The sequence below is a fragment of the Phodopus roborovskii genome, unplaced genomic scaffold, assembly GCF_943737965.1.
Source record: "Phodopus roborovskii unplaced genomic scaffold, PHOROB, whole genome shotgun sequence".
Taxonomy (NCBI): domain Eukaryota; kingdom Metazoa; phylum Chordata; class Mammalia; order Rodentia; family Cricetidae; genus Phodopus; species Phodopus roborovskii.
In genome coordinates this window covers 24,912,684-24,937,498 of record NW_026125295.1, presented here as the reverse complement: position 1 = coordinate 24,937,498, position 24,815 = coordinate 24,912,684, and the positions used below count along the sequence as shown (strand labels likewise).

At 38.2% G+C, this 24,815-nt stretch overlaps 1 protein-coding gene across 8 annotated transcripts in view; it reads left to right on the top strand.

The window, feature by feature from the left end:
• The window catches only part of Tfdp2 (transcription factor Dp-2), a 100,800-nt gene that overhangs the window by 40,240 nt on the left and 35,745 nt on the right, over nucleotides 1-24,815 (top strand). The window contains exon 1 of one of the 8 annotated variants that reach the window (XM_051206852.1): nucleotides 11,620-11,790. The exons of 5 other annotated variants lie outside the window; for them this stretch is intronic. In XM_051206852.1, coding sequence (XP_051062809.1) covers nucleotides 11,760-11,790 — 31 coding nt within the window. In that variant the 5' untranslated portion in view covers nucleotides 11,620-11,759. Of the gene's footprint in view, nucleotides 1-11,619; nucleotides 11,791-12,118; nucleotides 12,214-24,815 lie in introns of those variants that run through there. 2 more of the 8 variants (XM_051206879.1, XM_051206869.1) reach the window with 2 other exon arrangements.

Below are 24,815 nucleotides of genomic sequence, written 5' to 3'. Positions count from 1 at the left end.
TTTTATATTTCAAACCAAATTTGAATTTCTTAGATAAGCCCATTTAGTTATCTGGGTGGTAGGTCAGACCTGTGATCCTAGCACTTGGGAAACTGAGGCAAGAGACTGCTGTAAATTCAGTGTCAGTCTGAGCTGCTCACAGAGACTGTCTCTATACAACCAAATAATACCCACAACCAAACGTACAACTTGCATTTGGGATATCGTTGTGGAAAACCTATATTGTCCTTGCTTTTTAATCCCTTACAGTCTTTTTTTTTTTTTTTTTTTTTTTTTTCCTTTTCAAGACAGGGTTTCTCTGTGACTTTGGAGGTTGTCCTGGAACTCACTCTTGTAGACCAGGCTGGCCTTGAACTCAAAGATCTGCCTGTCTTTGCCTCCCAAGTGCTGTTATCAAAGGTGTGTGCCACTGCTGAATGCTACTTAAAGTGTTACTTGGTAGTTCTCTAGAGGGACCATAATAATGAATTTTTCTTCAGGTAAAAATATGACTACTTGTTGAGAACGAGATGAAGATTAGAGGAATTTAAAAAACTTAAGTAGGAAGTCATCATTAAACATAGATTGCTTCAGTGTTGGAAATCTTTTGTTGTTTGTTTTTGTGTTTGTTTTGATGTTTGTTGTTTGCTCTATGTCGCCCTGGCTTTCTTCAGACTTGTGTAGACCAGGCTGTCCTGAAACTCACAGAATTTGGACTGCCTCAGACTCTTAAGCACTCTGGGATTAAAGGCTTGCACTCCCATCATCAGCAGAGTTTAGAGTCTTAACAAATTTGGTGGGTTATAGAGAGTTCCATAGTCAGTTCAACAGATTGCTGATTTATGCCCATGTTTTGTTTGTTTGTTTTTGAGAAAGGTCTCCTGTAGCCTACACTGGACTTGAATTCCTGATACCCCTGCCTCCAGTTTCCAAGCTCTGGCATTATAAGCATGCAGGATACCCAGTGCCATATTTTCTCCCATTTAACCCAAGCCCTGAGGTATTGAGTACTAAGTTTCTGTTTTATTGTGTACTAATTTGATGAATAGGAAAATGGCATATGGTTACTGTTTCTATCAAAGTTCCTTGGCAGACTTCTGAAGATAAGGTCATATTAGGGTGAGTTTGGCCTTTCTTACTGAGCTAGGCTTGATGGATGTTGTGTTTTAGTGAATGGGTGGATCTGGCTTAGTCCTTGAGTCTGTATTTGGTTTCAGGACATTTTAAAATATCTCAATGATCTGAACATAGACACTTGCAAACTATTCTGCAAGTAGTTTTACTTATTGACCTATTAATTTTTCCCTGAAGGATGTATTATTCTAAAAATTTTCTGTTTATCTTCAATATAAAAAGTATATTGAAATAACAATGATAGGTTTGTCATGTTAAATGTCTAGATAATAGAATAAATGAGAATTAACTTTTAAAAATGAGAATCTAGAGCCAGATGTAGTAGCAGGTGCTAGTGATTTCTACACTCCAGTCTGAGGCAGGAGGATCTGGTGTCCGAGAGCAACTTGAGCTACAGAGTTAGACCTCCATCTCAAAAAAGCAACAAGTACATATAGCAAAAAGTGAAAGAAAAGAAAATTCATGTAGTTTCCAATTTAAAACAAAAGACAAAGGAAAAGACCAAAGTGAAAAGAGTCTGTGACCACCAGATCTTTATCTTCAGTGTTAACTGATTTCACGGCATAGATTGTGGATGGATAGAATTATATAACGTTGTTCTAGTTTTCAGCTGCATATTCTAGAGACATAAATAGTGGAGTCTTTTTGTTTGCTTTTAGATTTATTTATTTATTTATCCTATGTGTGGGTATTTTGCCTGCATATGTGCACCATGGGTTTGTCTGGTGCCCACAGAGGTCAGAAGGTGTTTGATCTCCTGGGACTGGAATTATAGATGGCTATGAACCACCATGTGGCTGTGGGAATTGAGCCCGCTCCTCTGTAAAACAATGAATATTCTTAACTTCAGCGCCATATCTACAGCCCTTTAAGTAGTTTTGATAATATAGTTTATTATGCCTGACCCATGATAAAATGTCTGGCTGCCCTTTTGAATTTACAGAGATAAGCCTTCCTTTGCCTCTTGGAATTAAAAACATGTCCCCTGTCTTTTGTCTTTACCTTGTTCTTTTCTTTTAAGACAGGACCTTTTACAGACTAGTCTGGACTCATACTCACTTTGTAGATAAGGATGGCCTTGGATATTCAGTTATAAAAGAAATTTTACAGTGCTAGGATTACAGGCTACCATTGTAGCGTGCTGGACTTAAGAATTTTTTGTGCTAGTAGCATTCAATTTTGACTTCATTCCCAATTTGTTTACCAGCTCAGGAGGTGTTGAATATTGGTCCTGTTTCCAACAGTTGTAGTCTATTATAAATAAAACTACTGTGAGGATTTAAATAAAAGTTTATGTGTTGACACACATTTTCATTTTCCTAAGGTAAATACTTAGACATGGAATTGTTCGGTCTTATGGTAAGTATGTGTTTACTTTTTGAGAAAACACAAAACGTGTTTCCCAACTAGCAATGTTTTTTTAGTTCCTTTCTAGTACTTTCAGGGGTTAGGGCTTGATTTTGTTTGCTTTCTTTATTCTGTTAAAGTGAATTTGTATACCATTTCAAGATTTACTTATTTATTTACCTTTTTGTTTGTTTGGTTTGGCTTGTTTGGGGAGTAATGCGAGAGAAATGCTTTAGCAATTCAAAGCACGCGCTACTCTTGCAGAGGACGTGGGTTGAATTCCAGCATCTACATGGCAGCTGACAACCTTTTGTAACTCTAGTTCCAGGGGATCTGATACCTTCTTCTCCTCAGGCATTAGGCACACATATGGTGCACAAACACATACACAAACAAATTTCAGAACTATTTAAGAAGGTTTGCATACAGGGTATATATATCACAGGTATGTAGAAAATAGGACAGCTTTCAGGAGTGAGTTTTTTCATTCTACCTTGTGAATTCTAGGACTTTTAACTCAGATCATCAGGCTTGGAAACAAGTATCTTTACTTGCTAAGCTATCTTGCTGGCCCTGTATGAGGATTTTAATTTGTACTTCCCTAATGATTAATGATGTTACTGAATGCTTTTTGTGTGCTTTTTTTTTTTTTTTTTTTTTTTTTTTTTGCCATCAGTGTATTAAATCATTTGGGTCTCTCCAAATTCCTTCCTCTTTGAAATAGATTCATAGATCCTAGGGGTTGGTCTTGTACTTATGTAGCTGAGGATGACCTTGAATTTTTATTCTTCTGTATCCACTTTTAGAGTGATGGGATTATAGATGGGTAAACTCTGAACAGTTTATGGAGATCAAAAGCAGAGCTTTGTGGATGCTAGAAAATCACTCTTACTAACTGAGCTGTATCCTCAACCCTCTTTTGTTTGTTTTTCATTGGATTGTTTGCCTTATTGTTTAATTCTGGATATGAGTCCTGTATATAAGTCAACATTTTCCCCTATCTTATAAGTTTTACTTTTAACTGTAGTTCAAAAGAGCAGTTATTTTTACATATTAATGTGAAATCTACTAAGTAAAAATATATTTGGAGTTAGATATGTGTCACATGCCTGTAATTAAAGAAAGAAGCAGGAAGATCTAGAGTTTAAACCAGCCTGTGCTCCATAGTGAATTCTAGGCCAGTCTAGGATACATAGTCTTGAAACAAAAGAAAATATGGACTTATCCTACTGAAAATTTTCCTTATGACTTTATTTATAAGTTTTATACTTACAGTTCTTTTGTTTGTTTGTTTGTTTTCAAGATAGGATTTCTCTGTGTAACAGCCCAGGCTGCCCTGGAACACTCTGTAGAAAAGGCTGGCCTTGAACTCAAACCTGCCTGCCTCTGCCTTAGCTCTTATATTTAATTCTGGTAGATTTTTAACTAATTTTGTATATCGAATGAGATGAGGGATAAAGTTACCATTTTTGCATGTGAATATCTAATAATTTCAGCATCATTTATTGAAAATACTACACTTTCTCATAGAATTATTTGGTATTTCTGTCATGTCAGGTGGTTATAATTGAGGATTGAATTTAGATTCTGCTCTATTAATCTGTGTCTGACTCTTACCAGTGTTATACCCAATGTAGTTCATTGGTTCTCAGTTAAGAGCAACGTCATCCCTTGGGGACACTTGGCAAGGTCTAGAGATATTTTTGATTTTTAAACTGGAGGTAGAAAAGTTGCCTGGTAGTTGGAGGAAAAGGCTACTAAACATCTCTAATGCACAAGAGAAGCCCCTTGTACAGTCTAAAATGTTAATAGTGTCGAGCTTTAAAATTTGCTATACTTTGTTAAAAATGGTTTATTTTTATTTTATTTGCATTGGTGTTTTGCCTGTATGTATGTCTATGCAAGGGTGTCAGATCTTGGAGTTGCAGACCAGTTGTTAGATGCTGTGTGGGTGCTAGGAATTGAACCCGGGTCTCTGGTCACAGTCAGTGCTCCTAACCTTGGAGCTATCTCTAGCCCACCAAAATTGCTATTCTTTTAATTAAGCCTTAAAATCAAGACCTTGTAAGTCATTCTATTTTAACCTTTTCCAGAATTGTCTTAGTTATTCTAACTCTTGAGGTTTTTGTTTGTTTGTTTGTTTTTCCCCACGACAGGGTTTCTCTGTGTAGTCTTGGCTGCCCTGGAACTTGCCCTCTAGATTGGATTGGCCTGGAACTCACAGGGATCCTCCTGTTTCTGGCTCACGAGTGCTAGGATTAAAGGTGTTCAACACCACTACTCGCCTGCTTTTTTTGAGCTTTTTTGTTTGTTTGTTTGTTTGTTTGTTTAGTTTGTTTGGTTTGGTTTTTCCAGACAGGGCTTCCCTGTGTAGCTTTGTAGCCTCAAACTCAGAGACCCATTTGCCTCTTCTTTTGAGGTTTTAATTTTATTTTAGTTTGGGGGGCCCTGTCTTCAATTTGCTGTGTAGCCGAGAATGACCTTGATTCCTTCCTGTTTCTCCTGCCTCAACTTCCCAACTGGAATGCTGGGATCAAAGTTGTACTCTATCACACCTGCTCTATGTGGTGTTGGGAATTGAACCCACAGCTCCATGCATGGTAGACAAGCACTTTTATCAAGCGAGCCACATCCCCAACCTGTCTACTGACATTTTAGAAAGACTTTTGAATCCTGGTACTTGGGTAGTGGATTCAGGAAGATCTGGGACTCAATGTCATCCTTGTCTATATAATGAATTTAAGGCTACCCTGGTCTGTGTGTGACAGTAGTGGGGTGGGGTACAGGTGAAAAGGAAAAAGAGTAAGCCAACACAGTGTGGTGACTCCTGCCTGAAATTCTAGAGCTTGGGAGGATAAGGCAAGAGAATCACTTCAAATCTAGCCTGGCTACAGAGTGAGACCTAGTCTTAAAACAACAGACATCAGGGTAGGACAGTGGTGGCACACAACTTTAATCCCAGCACTCGGGAGCCAGAGGCAGCTGGATCTCTGTGAATTTAAGGCAAGCCTGGTTTACAAAGACCAAACAAAACAAAGAGGCCATGCCCCAGAAGAAATTTTCATTTCATCAAACTAAAGACCTAGAGACAGAATACCAGAGACAAGGTGTCATATTTGCAAATTGAAGGAAGTTGGGCTCTTCCTGTCAGCTACTTGCAGCTGCTCCCTGTGCTGCAAAGTCCTTTTCTCCTCTGTCCCTCTAATTACCTGTACCCCATTGGTGATACAGTTCTCTAGGCAATAGTGTATTTCCATTTGTAAAGAGACTGCTAGTAGGAAGGAGCCAAAAAGAAAATCAGTAAGAACAGTATGCATTTTTTTTCAGGTGTGTCTTAGTTCATTTCATGTTGCTTTAACAAGATAGCTAAATATTTAATAAAATTAAGAGATGTATGCTGGGCACACACCTATAATCCTCATTGGACAAATGAGGAGAATCTCTGTGAGTTTCAGGCCAGCCTGGTCTACAGAGCAAGTTCCAGGACAGCCAGGGCTGCATAGAGAAAACCTGTCTCGGGAAAACCAACCAGCCTATAAACACATAAATAAAAGTTTAATAGATATATTTAGTCACAGTTTTGGAGGCTACAAATACAAAATCAAGTTGGGTGTTTGGTAAGGGCCTTCCATCTGCAATCACAGTAGAATAAATAGAACGGTAACGTCATGGAAGGGAAGAGGAAAGAGTGAGTGAAAATGTGAGCACAGCAAGGTAGGCGGGAGGCGAGTTGGGGAGGGTCAGAGGCCATCTTTTTATAACAGTTCACTCACACAGGAATCAAGACCAGCACTGATGTAGTCATGAGTCATCTGAAAGTTTCTATCCCTTAAATATCCTGCTACTTCCTCACAGTGCCATACTAGGAACCATCTTTCAGCTCATGAAAATTTTGAGAACACAATCATATCTAAACTGTAGTAAAGTCCTATATAATAAAAACCCCGAAAGTGTTTTGCTGTAGTGTTACAACAAATGGATTCTGTTTATTCTTCAAAGGGTCATCTTTTAGGAGCCTGCGAGATGCCTCAGTGGATAAAAAGTACTTCCTGCAAGGGCCTGATAACAGAGTTTAGTTCCTGAAATCCATAGGAGAGAATTCAGTTCTGAAGATTGTCCTCTAGCACACATGCTCACATGTGTACCAAAGTAAAATTTAAAACAAAAGTCTTTGCTTGAGTTCAGGGGATCCACTGCCCTTTTCTGTTTCCCATGGATACTGCATACACATGTTGCAGAGATACACACACATACAGGCAAAACACCCATGCTCATAAAATAAAATAAATCTTTTTTTAAAGGTTTTATTTATTTAATGTATGAGTGCACTATCTTTAGACCAGAAGAGGGCATCAGATCTCACTGTAGACTGTGAGCCACCATGTAGTTGCTGGGAATTGAACTCAGAACTTCTGGAAGAGCAGCCAGTGCTTTTAACCTCTGAGCCATCTCTCCAGCCCCAAATAAAATAAATCTTAAGGGAAAAGGGGGGAGGTCCTGTATTAAAATCTTAGTTCTAAGTATGGCAATGGCAGACTTTGGGTGGGGGTCATGGGAGGGCAGGGTTTCTCTGTATAGCCCTGGCTGTCCTGGAACTCGCTCTGTAGACCTGGCTGGTCTCAAACTCACAGAGATCCACCTGCCTCTGCCTCCAGAATGCTGGGCTTGAATGTGTGCCCACCACCACTCAGCTTCAAAGGCAGACCTTTTAGAGTCTAATGAGAGACCCTTGGATCATTGATGGTGCTTTCCCCATTTTACCCAGAGGTAATATGCTCTCCTAAAGTGTGTTCTTAACGACAGTGAACCTTGACCATCTCTGGCTTCATGGATAGTGGGACTTAGGCTATGGACTGCTCCATGCTCCCGAGGCAGCCTAAGGGTTCTGTTCTGAGATCTGAATGAGTTGGTATGAAGCAGAGTTGGAGTCTAAAGATTTTAACATAGTGTGTGTGTGTGTGTGTGTGTGTGTGTGTGTGTGTGTGTATGGTATTTATGCATGTATGTGCACACATGCACAGGGGTAATAGAAAGGTGCTTAGCAGAAGCATAAGACACATGCAAGTGTGGGTGTGGACTTCTCAAGGGGGAATTTTCCCTAAATGTCCTTGCAGTAGGTAGCCATATATACCATTTTGGTGGCTTCTAAAGTTTCAAAGTGTTGCTGAGGAATTTAGATGAGTCAGTAGGGTGGTTCCTGGGGTGCATTGCATAGGATTACAGCTGATAAAGTAAAACCTCAGGTCAGTATTGTGCAGGAAGTTAAGATGTTTGAGTGTAGCTGGTGTGTCCTGTATACAGTTCAGGATTGCGATGAATCTGACTCAGCACAACTTGTAAACTTATTTAAAATGTGATGAGATTTTCATTTGCTTTATTTTGTTTTTTATTCCAAGTGTATGCCAGGCTGACATGAAACTCATTGAATAGCTGAAGATGACCTTGAACTTCTCAATTTCCTGCATCTTCCCCCAGTACTAGGTTATATCTGCATGCACCACCATGTTGTGCTGCTCTAACTAGAGTTTAGAGAAGAATGGAAAAGCACAGGACAACCATTAAGAATTTTAGTAGTTGCCACACCTTAAATCCCAGCACTTGGGAGGGAAGCAGAGGCAGGTGGATCTCAGTGAGTTTGAGGCCAAGCTGCTCTGCAAAGCAAGTTCCAAGACAGCCAGGGCTGTTACACAGAGAAACTTTGTCTTGGCAAACCTAAAAAAGAAAAAAAAATTTAAAGAATTTTAGTAGTTATGTAATGGTAGTAAATGCTCTATAGAAGGAGAGTATACATTCTTAAGGAAACAGCATTGTGTACCACTTGGTTACTGTAACGAATACCAGAGGCAAATCAACTTAAAGAGGAAAAAAAATTGTTTTGACGCATCGCTTTTGGAAGTTTTAGTTTATAATTGATAGGTCCCATTGCTTTGAACCAGTAATGGTGCAGTACATCATGGCAGAAGCACCTAGCAGAGAAAGCCCATTTACCTCATGGTTGGGGACCCAGCCTTCATGGTTTCACATTTCCAAAACCCATCTAAAGGCATGTGTTATTAGACTCTATATCTAAAAGTTTCTGCTACCTCCCAACAGGGTTATTGGCTGAGGACCAAAATATTATTATTATTTTTATTGTACATGGTTTATTTATGTAGTCTTGGCTGTCTTGAAACTCACTATGTAGATCAGGCTGACCTCAAAGTCACCAATATCTACCTTCCTCTGCTGTCCAAGTGTGAGGATTAAAGGCATGTGCCACTACGCCCTGCTAGGACCAAAGCTTTTAACATCTTTAAAAGTCTTTGAGGGATAGTATAGATCTAGACTTCAGCAAACATCAAGGATAGAACCTTGGAGAATGTCTATTCTAAAAATAGGACATGGAGCCACAAAGGTAAACTTGTTTACTATGTGACATTTTAAGAAATCAATATTTATTCATTCAAATGGTTTCAGGGATCATTTACTTAAGTCTAATTCTGGTTAAGATTAGATCTTAACTGCCTAACCATCTCTGTAACCCCCTAAATAGAGTTTATATATAAAGCTTAAGAAGAAATTGTTTTAGAGGATGCTTTAAAAATTTTTTTTAAAATACATTGTGTGTGTATGTGGAGGTTGGAGGACAACTTGTGGGAGTCAGTTTGCTCCTTCTATCATTTGGCTCCTGGGGATTCAACATGGGTCATTATGTTTGATGGCAGGTGCCTTTACCCATTGAGCCATCTTGTTGGGCCTTCAAAGATACTTTTTATTATGACAATGGAAAATCCTGTGCATTTCCTCACACTGTCATACTGTAAAGGAGCACAGAAGGTAACAGTTGTTCTGCCTGCTAAGACAAAGGAGTGCAGTGGATTGAGACTGAAGAATGCCAGCAGGGAAGGAGAGTGAGCAGCTAATGGAAACATCATGGAACAGAAGTGGGTCGCAGGTGCAGTGTGTGGAGTCCACAGATGCCAGGTTGATTTGCTGTCTGGTTGGATGACTGATATGTAATAGGTACTCAGTTTGCATTTGTTGACCAAACAAGGCAGGACATGTGCTCCTGCAAGAGCAGTGGGATCTTTTGGTTCATTGCTTGACCTGACTTTGGGCTGCTATTAGGCTTATTGTTAAAATATATACAAGGTAACTTATATTTGAAGTTGCATGGGTAAGGAGAGGAATGACCTATGTTTGAAAGGGATGGTGGGTAGATGTGAATCTAATTTCCTTTTGCTTTGAAACTATAAAGTAGGTATGACCTCATCTACTCCCCAACTATCCCAGTCTCTAGTGATATGGGTAAGCCCTCTAGCTGATCTGACAGGTTATAGAGATTTGTGCCTATTTTTAAACATATATGAGTGTTTTGTCTACATGTAATTCTGTGCACCATCTGTATACCTGATATCTGTAGAGGTCAGATTACCTGGACCTGAAGTTACAGGTGGTTATGAGCTGCCATGTCAGTGCTGGGAGTTGAACCCTAGTCCTCTGAAAGAACAGCCAGTTCTTCACTGCTGAACTATCTCTCCAGCCCAAAGATTTTAATATAAAAAATTGACTGGATTCTGTGTATTTCCCAACTTTCTTATTCAAAAAAAATTTTTTTTGAAATCTGACTCACCATATAAACCTAGCTAATTGAATTTTTAAGTGTGTGTGTACATGCATGCACATGCTATTATGGAGGCCAGAAGGAGGGTGTTGTATTCCCTGGAGCTGGAGTTAGAGCAGTTGTGAGCAACCCAACACAGATGCTGGAAACTGAGCTTGGGAAGCAAACTTGGATCCTTTAGAAATGCAGCAAGTGTTCCTATCACTGAACCATTCTTCCAGTCCCAGTTCATTTAATTTTAATAGATTGCTCAAATACAGCAGACTCATCGCTGATACTTCAAGACATGACAACATGAAAAGATTCAGGGCCCTATAGGTTGTATTTTCAATTTTAACGTTTACAAACCAACTTAATTCATATCCCATATTGTATCATTGTTGGTGTATGTCTGTGTGCATGTTCATGTAATATGTGTTAGCAAAAGAGAGGTTTGAGTAAGAAAAATCATCAGGTCTCTTTCAGTCAGTATTGATTGGAATGTCAAATAGATACTGTTTAAGATTCTGAGGATACAATTCTAAAAGCAAAGCACAAAATGTTTGTATTCCTGGAGCTATTGTCAAGAAACACATTTAAAAAATATGTTTGGTGTCTCATTTCTGTCATTCCAACAGTAGGAGGCTGTGGCAGGATTCCCACATGTTCTAGGCCCTCCTGGGCTACAAAGTAGGAGCCTGTCCCAAACAATATATACAAGGTAAATTTTATATTTGAACTTTAATTCCTATCTAGCTCTGAGTAAGGACAAGAAGCAAGCAAGCAAACAAGAAACCTTGTTTCAAAGGGGAACTTTTCCCCTGTAGGTGGTGTGTGATGAGAGAGGAGGAAAGGTACCTCTGTCATTGTGGGTGGTGGTACTCACAGGGTGCTAATAGATGAGACACTAATAAGGCCAGCTGGAGACAGGGATTTTTGTTTGGCTTTTGTCTGTTGTCTTCTGTACTATGTATCCCCAGACCCCAAAATAGGCTTATGATCAATATTCAGTAAATACATGTTGGTAGAAGTGCTTGTTGTTTTAAATGTACTTAAAGATATATATGCTTTAGTAAAATTTTTATATCTAGTCAGAAATTTTATTTCCATTGCCTTATTTGTAATGTTTTTGTAGCAAAAGCATATGAGTATTGATAGCTAATCATCTAGTTATCTATTATTTCAAAGAGTAGACTTGGATATGAACTTAAAAGGTCATCTGTTATTTAATTTTCTGTGTAGGAAAATGAAATAAGATGATTAGGTATGTAATTTTAATTAATCATTAAAAAACTAGGATAACATAATTGGGTGCTCTCTTGAGAAAATGGAGAAAGGTACTTAACCCTAGATATATATATATATATAAAAAAAAAAACAAAAAACAAAAACTAACCCAAAAAGTTTAGGGCTTCTAACTGTGTGGGAAAGTGGGAGGGAAAATAGAGCACAACTAAGCTGCTCTTTGTTGATATCAGAAACGGGCCTGTCATTCACTTTGGCGTTGAAGCATGGCCTATCTCAGGGGGCAGGACGAGGACTTTTTCCCTCCCACAAGGGCTGGACAGTTTCTACAGGCTCAGAAAGCTCCGAGCAGTTTTTCAAGTTTCTCCTCCTTTTTCTCTCCGAAATTCATGGTGCATTTGCTCTGCTTTCAAAATGTGTTAAGGTCTTCTGCTTTGTGACTGATTGCCTTGGAGCCAGCAGATATCCGGACATGTATAATTCAAATTATGCAGGTCTTGTGAGTAAGTTAATTTTATTTTTCAAACTACTTAAAATTCAAAAGATATTTAGAAAAATGATAGCTTGAACTTAGGCATTTTATCATCTTCTACCTTTAAGCTTTTTTTTTTTTTTTTTTCCATTTCAAAAAGCCTTTGTAATTTAGCAAGAAAGCCAAGCTCTGTGCAGAAAAGCCCCTTTCTCAGCACCTGTGTTTTGAGTTTCTTTGGATGTGTCTTTGTTACTTGGGCAGTCGCACATGTCTGTTCAAGCCACTTGACCGGTTTTCTTGAGCATCTTTTTAGTTTTATTGAGAAGTATTTTAAATTGAGCTTGTCTGAGCTCGATTGCTTACGTCTGACACAGTCTCAAGTTTCCACTGAATGGTAACAAAGACTGTAGAGTGTTGTTGGTACTGCAGTGAGAGGCATGCTTCCTTAGACCAGGTAAGAGAGACCAGTTTTGTTTCTCATGGCCTGGTGAGTTTTTACGATGTTTGTATTTGTTAAGCAGCTGCCATGCTAAATAGAAAAGTAGCCAGGAACATGCTGATTTCAAGACGTCCTTGCTGGTTACAGATAGAAAAACTACAGAGCATGGGGGTAGGGATGGGGGAGGGGTAGAGTTAGCCTAGTTTATCCTCAGCTATTTATATAAATATTAAAATGCAGAAATAATTCTGGAATTCATTTTTTCCATTTAAAAGTTAAAGGAGCAGTTGAAGATATCAGTCATTTAAAATGCACTTCATAGTTAGTCCTCGTGAAGGCAATTCTAGTTTTTACTTTCATTTTTTTCCAGTAAATAAAATAAGATTCACCCTTATTAAATATTTTTCTATTTATGAAAACTTTTAAATTGTCAGCAACAAAGTATGCTTCATCTGAATCTCCAGAAATCAACCTGCACATGAAAAAAAAATTCAACCTTTGTAGTTATTTTGTTCCTTTTTTCCCCCTAGTACAATTTTCTTAAAAGTATTTGTGCTTTGAAAATGTCAGCTGTATTCTAATGAAGCTCCGGTATTGTTTGCTCAGAAAGGAGCCGGTGCATTCCACTGCTTGATGGTTTATTATGAGGCACAGTGTGAGAGTGGGTGGCACCATTTGGTGTCTGCTTCTTGGGGTTGTGACTGCCATTATGTTAGCTTTGGATTGGCAAAGAAAATATAGCATGCAAGATGCTATACAGAATCTGGGTACTGTGAAGAAAATCTTATCCCTAAACAATTTTTAGTGAGCCAGGAATGTGTAACAGCTTGATTGAGTTGATCATTTCAAGTGTACCCTTGAAGTCTGCATTGTGGTTACAATTTATATTCAGTGAAGCACATATCTTCTGGTTGTTTTTAAATGTCATTCTTTTTTACTTTAATAAGAAAATAAATGTTTTTTTGTAAGCTGTAATATTTTAATGGATGTGACAATGTTTTAAATAATGTACTTCCAACAAATTTAAGGAACAGAGTTTAAGAATGAGTAGGGAGGGGGTGTTGGAGAGGGGCAGAGCGCTTTTCTTTCAGTTAGGAAAGCCCTGATGAAAAAAAAAAAAGCAACAGATGTTTCTTCTGTTACAATTGAAGTTGTTTCATTCAAAATTCAACAGTAGCTGAAATGAGGAGAAAGGGGGTCATAAATCCGACCTAAATGGTGAATAAATAAAACAGCCATTTATCATTTATAATTCATTTAAAATTCATTCTTTATAGTCAGGATTTCAGAATCAGCATAACAAAAATGAGTGCAACGTTTTGTTAAGGAGGCTGTTTTAAGGGAACCTCAAAAATTGTATAATGAAAATAAAGTTAATTTAGAGCATTTAAATACAGGAAACAAAGTGAAATAAAATATTTAGGAAATGCTTAGATGCAAACGTTTGTAATTGTACAATAGGTACAAAGGCTTTAAATGAAATAGGAAACATCATTTGTCCGTGTTGATAGGTTATTCTGTACGAAGCATGAGACTTATTCTAAAGACTTTCTGAATGAAAAATGTGGGAGAAATGTTTTGAGTGTAATTGAAGTGATACATACATTACAGTTTGTCTATGAAAAGAAAAACCGTAAGCTTAGATTGGTTGCTCATGGAAAAAGAGTGATGTTTATTTGCTGGAAAGAGCAGGAAGGAAGATAATATAAACATAATGAAGGCAGTATGTAATTTTTAGAATTTTTGTATTTATCAGATTCATTATAACACACAAAGGCATTCTGTGCTCTTGTATACTTTTCACTAATACATGTTACAGTTATTCTTTTTGGGGTGGGTGGAGCTATAGGGTCTTGTGTAGCTCAGACTGTTAGAACTATTTTGGCGGGCAGGGGTGGGGGTGGGGGTGAGGAGGTGGACACAGGATACATAGTCTCACTATGTAGCTCTGACTGGCTTGAAACTCTAGAGAGATCCTCCTCCCTCTGCCCCCCATGTGTGGTTTTAAAGTTGTAAGCTGCCATGCTGGGCCTGTGCTAGAACTTTGATCCTTCTGTTTCTGTATCCAGAGTGCTAAGATGATAGAAATAGGCCAACACTCTCAATTAATTTTATGGGGTCTTTTGGTTTTGGTAGTATGGGGTGATTGAATCTAGGCGAGCATGCTACCATTGAGCTGTATCCTTGGCCTTTATGCGTTTCTTTAAAAATGTATTATTAGTGTGATGGCCACGAATGCCTAGCTCACATGTGGAGTCAGTTTTCCCCATCTTTACATGGGATCCTGGGTCCTGAAGTTTAACTCAGGTTGCCAGGCTTGAGGGATCTTTTACCCCCTGATCGATGCATATCTTGGGCCCCTTATACTTTTCTTAAAGTAAACTTTTTATTTATTTATTTATTTATTTATTTATTTATTTATTTATTTTGAGACAGAGTCTCTATATGGTCCTGACTCTCCTGGAGTTCATTCTATAGGACAACCCGGCCATAAACTCATAGAGATCTGCCTGCCTTTGCTTCCAGTGTGCTGGGACTAAAAGTATGTGCCAACCACATCAGGCAAACTTAGCCTTTGAAAATTGGTGCTAAAAAACAAATCTTTTTAAAAATGTTATATGTGTAGGTGCTTTACCTGCAGGCATTCCTGTTGATCAGTGTGTTCCTAGTGCCATGTGGACCAGAAAAGGGCATCAGGTCCCCTGGGACTTCAGAACAGCAGCTAGGATTGTTAACCTTTGAGGCACCTCTCTGGTCCCAGCACCAGATCTTCTATGTTAGGCATTTATTATTTTCCATATCTTACTCTATAAAGTTTGTAGTAATATTTAATAGCCAAAAAATTCTTCAGCTACACTTTGAAATTTGTGCATTCGTCAAATATGTAGTTTCTAAATATGTAATTGGTCTAAGAAGACTGGGAATGATTCCAATGTTAAAGAAAATACTAAAATGTTTTCATTTTGCCTATGATCTGTAGGCTTCCTTCAAGGTTTTCTTCAAATAAGGATGACAGAGTTGGAAGACTTTGAAGTTTATCAGTTCATTGCTTTAATTAAGATTCTACCCAGTTTTTGTGACACACACCTTAAATGCCAGCTGAGGCAGAGATGGCAGGCAGATCTTCGTGAGTTCAAGGCCAGCCTGGTCTCCAGAATGAGTTCTGGGACAGCCACAGTAGTTACACAGAGAGACTCTGACTTGAGAAACAAAAGAAAGAGGGAGAGAGATTCTAAAATTGATCTACAAACACTAAAGGAATAACAACAATCTTGACTGAGGAATATAAATTTCAACGGAATAGACAACCTTTAAAAAAAGTATTTGGCCCTATATAACATATATAACTATAATAGCATTATAGATTGTAGGTATCAGATATCAGTGTCATTTACTATTATAAATGTAGACAGGACATCATATTATATAATGAGGAAAGCAGCAATACCAGTACAGAAGTCAATGAGATTGTGACACTTCAAATTAAGATTTGTAAACTAAGAAATGGAAAGCAAATCAGTTGAATTTTCTTAAGATGAACACCTGGTATTGCCATAGAAGTTAATTATGCAGTCATTATATGTTCAACATATAATGTGTGTGCATGTGATAAGTAGATGTATGCATGCCACCATATTTATGTTGTTCAGAGAACCTTGTGGAGTCATTTCTTTCCTTCTCCTTTTATGTGGATTCTTGGGATTGAACTCAACTATCAGGCTTGTGTGGCAAATGTTTTTACATGCTGAGCCATCTCAGTGACCCACATTTATTTTTGTTATATTCATACTACATAGGGTATCTATCTGTCTGTCTGTGCCATATGTATCTATATCTATATATATATCTATATATATATATATATATATACATACATGAACATCTGCATCTATATCCATCTATCTAACCTATATTATATAGAGAGTATATCTATATATACTATATAAAAACAAATTTTTATTATACTACAGAATTTATACTTTTTTATTTACTTGTAGGACTGTCTTTTTTGTAGTTGAGGCTGCCCTCAACTATGTAGCTAAGTATAACCTTGAACATTTAATACTACTGTTTCTTTTTTTGTGTTGAGATTACAGGCATGTGCCACCACTGCTTTTTATGTAGTTCTGGGTATGGAACCCTGGATGGACTTAATGGGTATAACAAGTAATGTATAGCAATTTGTTTATTGAGACATAGTCTCCTTTGTAGCCTAAGCTGACTTTGAACTCACTGTGTAGCCCAGAGATAATTTCTTTATATAGACACATACACATGTACTCCTTAATTCATATTCTCTCTCCCTGTCTTTATCTCTCTATCGAGTAGCCTAGATTGGCCTTAGATTTATTATATAATTGAAGATGGCCTTGAACTCTTGATCCGCATAATCACCTTCCAGGTGCGGGGGTTACAATTGAGGTCTACCACATTCAGTTTATAAATAGGAGGTTTTCCTTTTTTGAGACAAGGTCTCAATAAATAGCCTTGTCTAACCTAATATATATGTTGTACAGGCTGGCTTCTGACTTGTCACAGTTCTCCTGTATCGGCCTCCAGAGTACTGGTACATATGCCATCATACCTTAATTTCTAATGAGCTCTACTACAGTTAGTATACAGTTCAAAATATGGAGTGATAGAAGGCCTTAGGAACAAGGTGTACTTGTGGATTTGTCTTGATTGTGAACTCTTCAGCTTAAAACTAAAGTCTTGGGGACTATTATTTTTCCCTAAGTCAGTATATCCAGACAGTAATTAATGTAGTCCATTCTCAGTCCATTTCAACTTGGAATAATTGAAGACTACCTATGAATTTCTTATCTCTGGAGTGGGGGTAAGAGGGAAACTGTACTTTCTGTTTGTTTGTTTGTTTGTTTGTTTGTTTGTTTTAATGGGAACAAACCTTTTACATTGTTTAGGAATACATGAATATTATACTTTGAGTAACCATTTTGTTTTGTTTTTTCAATGGACCTGTGTGTGTGTGTGTGTGTGTGCGCGTGCGTGCGTGCGTGCGTGCGTGTGTGTGTGTGTGTGTGTGTGTGTGTGTGTGTGTGTGTGTACACAATGTGGTTAAATACCCACCATGCGGGTGAGAATCAAGGAGTTTACTGTGTAGTAACAGTGTTTTCATATATATATATATATGTATGTATGTATGTATGTATGTATGTTTTTTTTCTTATTTTACATAACGATCCCAGCTCTCCCTCCCTCCCATGCCCCCTACCCCTCACCCATTCTCCCCCCACCACCACTCTACAGGGAGGGATCATCAAAATCTGTCAAGTCGTTTGGAGTAGGGACTAGGCCCTCCCTCCTGTCTCTAGGCTAAGGGAGTATTTCTCCATGGGGAATGTGCTCCCAACATCCTTTTGTGCATCAGGAATACATCCTGGTTACACTGTCAGGGTCCCTTAGACTGTCCAGGCCTTCTAACTGAGACCCATGTTCAGGGGGTCTGAGTCAGTCCAGTGCTGGTTTCCCAGCTATCAGTCTGGGGGTCCGTTAGCTCCCCCTTGAGTAACAGTGCTTTCTACCACATTTCAGGCAACAGATTTTCAAATACATTTTTAGGTGACAGCTCTAAACATGGAAACTAACAGCACAGAATTTTGATTTTGGTAAATCACTATTTATGGTGAAAATTTGCCAGATTTATGATGCTTGAAATACTGTGTGCCAGGAAGACAAGAACTTTTTTCTTAAAGTTTTATTAGTATATATTAATTATAGGTGATGGGTTTCATTAGCATTTTTTACATGAACATCATATATCTTGATCATAGTCACTCCCCTTACTTGTCTTGTTTCCCCACTGCTGCTTCCCCTTCTACTCCTTCCCTAGTGTATGTGTGTGACCCAGTGAGTTTCATTAAGGTTGTCCATAGAAGCATAAGTGAGAGTTCACAGGTACATGCGCACCTTACCAAATGCTTGCATCACTGAAAAAAATTTCTTCTTCTGTTACCAACCGTTAACTGTGTATCTATATCATCAGGGAAGGATGAGGGAGTTAGAACTATGTGTCTGCACCCCAGAAGAGGGCATTGGATCCCATAAATAGTTGTGAGCCTTCCTGTGAGTGCAGGGAATTGAACTCAGAACCTCTGGAAAAGCAGCCACTTGTTTTAACCGCTGAGCCATCTCTACATCCTGCAATAGAACTTTTAATGAAAGTATGTAAGTCATTTTGGCCTGGAACTTGCTGTGTCCTCAAGGCTGCTCTCAAAGTCATGATCCTGCCTCAGCCTTCTGCATACTAAAATTACAGTTGGATTATGGGAATGTGACACCCCAGAATGTCTTTTATTAGATATGGTGTGTTCTCCCCCACCCTCTTAGTATTTGAAATTGAATCTAGGGTTTTGTGTATCTCATCAAGCACTCTAAACATTGAAATGAATCCAGCCTTCTTAGGGGAAGAATAAAAAGATTTTTTTTGAGCTAGGTGTGGTGCTACATGCTTTTAATCCTAGCCCTTGGTAGGCAGAAGCATGTGGATGTCTGTTAAGTTCCAGGACTGCATAATAGAGAAACCCTGTCTCAAACAAAAAAGTATTTTAAAGTATTTATTTGTCTTGTATGTTTCTGCATGTACATAAGCATGCTATTGCACATGTGTGGAGGTTAGAGAAAAATGTAATTTCCAGGGATCAAAATCAGGTTGGCAGCAGGCATTTCAGTTCTCTGAACTGTTTTGCTGGCCTCTCTTACTTTTGAGGAAGGGTCCCTCCCATTAAGTGCTCTGGAATTTTCAATCCTCTAGACTCAGCTTCATTAGTAGCTACTATTTCAGGCCTTTCTTGCCAGGCATAGGTGTGAGCTAGTTTTTAGTACATGGTAAGTTTTTGTTGATGTTGATGTTGATAGGTAACCATAAGATTTCTAGCTTTTTGTAGTCTTCTAAAAATATAGGACTGACAGAAAGGTTCAGTGTGTAAAGATGTTTGTCACCAAGTCTGATTATCTCTACAGAACCCAGGGGGTGGCAGGAATGAACTACAAGTGATCCTCTAACTTCCATGCTTATGCCACACCTGTAAATGAATAAACACATGTATGTAAAGTGATGCTGGGCTCTGGTGGCACACGACTTTAATCCCAGCACTCAAGAGGCAGAGACAGGTGGATATCTGTGAGTTCCAGGACAGCCAGGGTATTACAGAGAACCCTGTCTTGAACCACCCTTCTCCAAAAAAAAAGAGAGAGAGAGAGAGAGAGAGAGAGAGAGAGAGAGAGAAGTGTTAATGTAGGAATGTTATTATTTCTGGAGTGGATCTTCTTGTCAAATGAGAACAGGAATAATTTACAGCAGTTTGAGTGATGTATGTACTTAGTGTGATGTTATAGAACATAGTGATCCTTTTTTATTTTCTAAGGAAAAGAATTGTCTGTGACTCAGTTCATGGATGACCCTTGTTCTGTTTGTGGTTATGTCCTAAAGTTGTAAAATCTTCAGATCCCAGCTTTTTAATGTAAGATCTATTTGTAATCATTGTTAACCTTTTGTAGATAGTATAAAAAAATCTTACTTGAGAGTAAATTAAAAATGATTTGTTGCTGCAGTGTGAATGTCATCTGAGAGGAATTCATAAGCTTCATGAGAATTATTTCCAATTTAGTACCATTTAGTGTTTTTACAGTCATAAATTCTGATCCTTGTGGTCACACCCAGCTGCCTCCATCTACTACAGCCACTCTGTGGCTGCTCGTCCGAGATAAAATATGCTGCTTTCTGCTCATTCTTTTATGAGACCTATAAACAAAGCTTACTTGCCATCTGGTGGGTGTGTCAGTGAGAGTGACAGAGTGACACAGTGGTTAAAAATGGGCTAAACTTGAAGAAATTAGAACATGTACAAAGAGATTATAGAGTAAATGAGTTACCAGGTACTTTCTCTTTTATAAAGGTAAATTCAGTGTGATAGAGATACTTCATTTACAATAACTATTGTTTTCTCAGCTTTTGGAACAGAGAAGGGAGTACATGCATAAAGAAGTTCTTCCCAATCTTGCCTGTTACAAGAGTCAGCCGAAGAGATTTTAGAAACACGGATTTCTATTCAGTTTCTGATTCATTAGATGTCCAGTGAACCCCTGAAATATTTTTGTTGTTTTGGTTTTTCTGTGTAACTCTGGCTGTCCTGGAACTCTCTGTGTAGATCAGACTAGCCTCCAGCTCGCTGAGATCTGCCTCCTGAGCGTGTTAGGGTTAAAGACATGCACCACCACTCACTGCCTGACTGTTGGTTTTCTGATCTGCATTTTGAATGAGAGCTTTACCCTACCTCTCCTCTTGTAGTGCATAGTGTAACCAGACATATTTGGGAAGGATGGTTATAAAGAATTGGATGAACTAGGTTGCTTGAGGAGTTATGGTAAAGTTACTAAATTATTTTTCAAGAATTATTTTGTACCAAAAATAAGTACTAATTAGATTGAGTGAAAGAGACATGAGAAAAGTAAGTTTCTAAGACTAAATAAAATAATAGAAAAAGGATAAAACCATGTTTTAACCAAATGTAAAGAATCAGTGAAAAAACACATAGAGTAGAATTATGGATGAAACAAGTGTTCTGAGGGTGAATGTTTAAAATATTAGAAGGTTAAGGGTGTACCTTGTGGTTCTTAATTAACATTACTGTGTATACTAGTGGTAACTTATAATAGTCCACCAGAAATACAACTTGTTAAAATAAGTAAACTATATGTTTGTCCATCCGTTTACCCACATGTGATGTGTACTTCAATTGGAGAACAAAAGTACATCAATATTACTTTGACCTCCCATTTTCATATTAAAATTTTTGTTTTTTGTTTTTTTTTTTGTTTGTTTGTTTGTTTTTTGTTTGTTTGTTTTTGAGACAGGGTTATCTCTGTGTAGTAGTAGCCCTGGCTGTCCTGTAACTCACTCTGTAGACCAGGCTGGCCTCGAACTCCCAAGTGCTGGGATTAAAGGTGTATGCCACCACTGTCTGGACTCATTAAAATTTTTAAGAGAAAATATTTATAAAGTTGGTTACATCCAAAGGCATATGTGGAGAATTATATATAAAAACAAAACCTCCCAGGTATGATAGCTCATACCTATAATTCCAGTGCATGAGAAGCAGATGCAGTAGAGTTGCTGGTAGCTAAGGCAAGACAAGTCTCAAAAACGAAAAGAAAAGAAAGAAAAAAGCCAGACCTGGTGGCTCATGCCTTGTGATCGATCCCATCACTTACCAGGCTGAGGCAGGAGCGTTGCTGGGAGGTTGAGGCCAGCCTGGGCTACCTTGTTCCAGGATAGACTAAACTACAAAATGAGATCCTGTCTGAAAAACAAAACAAATAGCAAAACCTGTCACTGGAAAAACATTTTGCTGCAAGAATAACAGAATAATCTTACTACCTAAATATTTGAAGGGGGTCTATCAACACACGACTAACAACTAGTAGAAAGACAGGAACAATTCTTACGAAAAACAATTCTATAGCTTTTTTTTTTGGGGGGGGGGGCTGGTTGGAGTTCCTTCTGTAACTGAGGAGGGCCTTAAACTCCTAATTTTCCTTCTTCCACCTTTTGAGTGCTGAGATACAGTCATACTATCAGGCACAGCCTTTTAATGACATAACTTTACATTTTTTAACATTCATGTTATGTGTGTCACACACCATGGTGTACATATAGAAATTAGCACAATTTGCAAGAATCTATTTTTTCCTTCCAAAGTTTTCTTTCTTCCTTGGATAGAGCTTGGTTGGTCAAGCTTTGTTGTATGCAGTGTTATTTGCTAAATCACATTGCAGGTTCATCCTTTGTATTATGTTAAAGTTTTATTCCTTTATTTAGAGATAAAAGGGCTTACTTTTTAGCCCATTTTGACCTGAAAGTCACTATGTAACAATTGCTGGTGTTGAAATTGTATCAGTCCTCCTACCTCAGCTCTTCAGTGGTGAGATCCTTTTTAATTTTCATTCATCGTTGTTGTTATACATAATGGGTTATTTTTATTTAATGTGTATGTGCATAGATGTCTCTGTGGCACATGTATGTAAATATATGTGAAGATGTCTAATTCCCTGGAGAATAATTAGATTATAGACGGGTGCTAGTTATATAAGCAAACACATATAAATATGTTACATATTCTGTGTGAACAATGACATATAATAAATTAGAAAGTGCTAATAGAGGGTGATTTAAGTATGGGCTATAGGGGAGGAATCAGTGATTTTCTTTCTCAATTTGGACAGTTGAATAGACATTTATTGAGATGGAAGGTAACATTTTCTGGGTGGGGTGGGGATATTTAGGAGTAAGCTTTTTAAATGGTTAAATTTGGATACTTTTTAGCATCAAAATAGAGCTATAAGGAGACAGCTGGCCATGTGAATTATCTTAGTTTGTTTTCCATTGATAAAGACCATGGACAAGATTAACTTGAGGAGAACAGGGATTATTTCGGTTTACATGTCCAGTCATAGTCCATCATGAAGGGAAGTCAGTTCAGGCGCTGAAGGCAAGAACCTGGAGACAGAGACTGTGGAGGAATGCTGTTTACTGGCTTGTTCTCCTTGGCTTTCTTAGTCTGCTTTCTTGTACAGTCCCCCAGTGGGTTGGATGCTTTGCCATTTGTAATTAATCAAGAAAGTGCTCCAGAGACTTGCTTATAGGTCAGTCTTATGAACACATTTTCTCAATTGAGATTCCTCTTCTTAGATGGCTCAAAGTTGTGTCATGTTGACAAACTAATCAAGACATGAATCTAAGTTCAGCAGTTTAATACAGAGAAACATCAGACTCTTCAGTGTATTTAAAGGCATGAGGCTAAGATCAGTTTGTCTAGTAAGGAAAGCTATTCCACACCATTTCCTTAAGCATTGGTGAGATCCCTGAGGAAAATGCGAGCAGCAGAGATGAAAGAAATCGGTCATAGAAGATTTGGGGGAGTGGAGAGGTGGCTGAGTGACTAAGAGCTGGCTGCTCTTCAGTACCAGGTTTGACTCCCCGCACCCATTGGAGGTTCACAACCATCTCTAACTCTAGATCTGGCACCCTCTGCTGGCTTCTGCAGGCACCACACATGTACATGGTACAGAGACACACATGCTGGTAAAACACTCATACATGTTAAATAAATATTACAATTATAAAAAGGGAGTGTGAATATTGTAATTCAGAGAGAAGTAACTAAGAATGAGGGAAGGCACAAATATAGATGGGGATGTGGTGTGATTTTGCATGGATACTCTGATTTCCTTACTGGAGTGAGTCATGAGTGTCTGCTGAGGACTGAGAAGTGAGAGATTAAGGGGTGTGGTCAGGCTTTTTGTTGGTTTCAGTTTTTTTGAGACAAGGTCTCACAGTATAGCCTGGGCTGTCCTGGAACTCATTCTGTAGACCAAGGATGGCCTTGAACTCACAAAGATACACCTGTCTCTGCCTCCTGAGTGCAGGGATGAAAGGTGTGCACCACCATACCTACATATCAGGCTTTGGAAGTTTGAGGATATACGTCATCTGAAGAAGGAGACTAAGGGAGGTGTCTATTTATTCAGTTCTTAAATGCTGCTTTCTAGTTTTCCCCAAGTTATTTTAGTACTGGCCTTCTTTTCACGTCCTTCCTGAGTGATGCACTTTTTGATTATATTAATATCTTCTAAGTGAAACATGAGAAGCTGCTAGTCCATGAAAGTTTACTAATTGTTGTTGTAATTTAGAATATGATTAACTATTTTTGTTTGGGAGAAGTGTGTTTGGTTTTTTGTTTGTTTTGTTTTTGTATTTTGAAACTATTTTGTTTGTAATCTTAAAGTATTAAAGCCACTTGAAATCATTGCACCAATCATCTTGCTTTTACCTGTCCCTGTGAGGCTGGGGTAAGGATGGTGACCAGCAGTAGAACACTGGCTTAGAACGTGTGATGCTTTTGTTTTGATCAAACAAACAAGAAACACACTAGTTAGATATTTTTTTCTTTAAAGGCCCCAAATAGGGCTGGAGAGACAGCTCAGCTGCTAAAGGCTAGGCTCCCAACAACAACAGAAAAGGCTCCAAATCTGTCCACTTGGTATTCTGAAAACATGATCCTCGGCTGCTTCAGCTTTGGTTACAGAAACTGATTTTTGAAGCAGGCATCAGTAACTGCAGACACTCAGTTTCTCAGAACACTGAAAACAACTGTTTAATGATCCCTCCAAAACTCAGGGAACATTGTAGAAACAAAGATAGAAAGAACATAAGAGTCATAGGTTGTGGCAGAGTGTTAGGCAATATAGTCTTCTAGATGTGACATGGCTATGATTACCTATATAAGTCCTACACATGATGGGACCCATCAGCATCTCATCATGGACTGCGAGGTACTCATGATCTCCCATTAATGGTTATTGGAGGAGGGAGAGATGTTTTCTTCAGTGGCATAACTCTGGTAAGGTGCCCATACTCCTATAAATAAGTAGCCTCTTACTTATAATGAAACTCATTGGATCACCAAAAAAAAAAAAAAAAAAAGTCATGAAATGAAGTAGGGAAGTAGGACTTCAAGAAAGACCAGGTGAATATGGTCAAATACATTAGATATGCATATAAGAAAACGGCAAGCCAAGTGTTGGTGGCGCATGCTTTT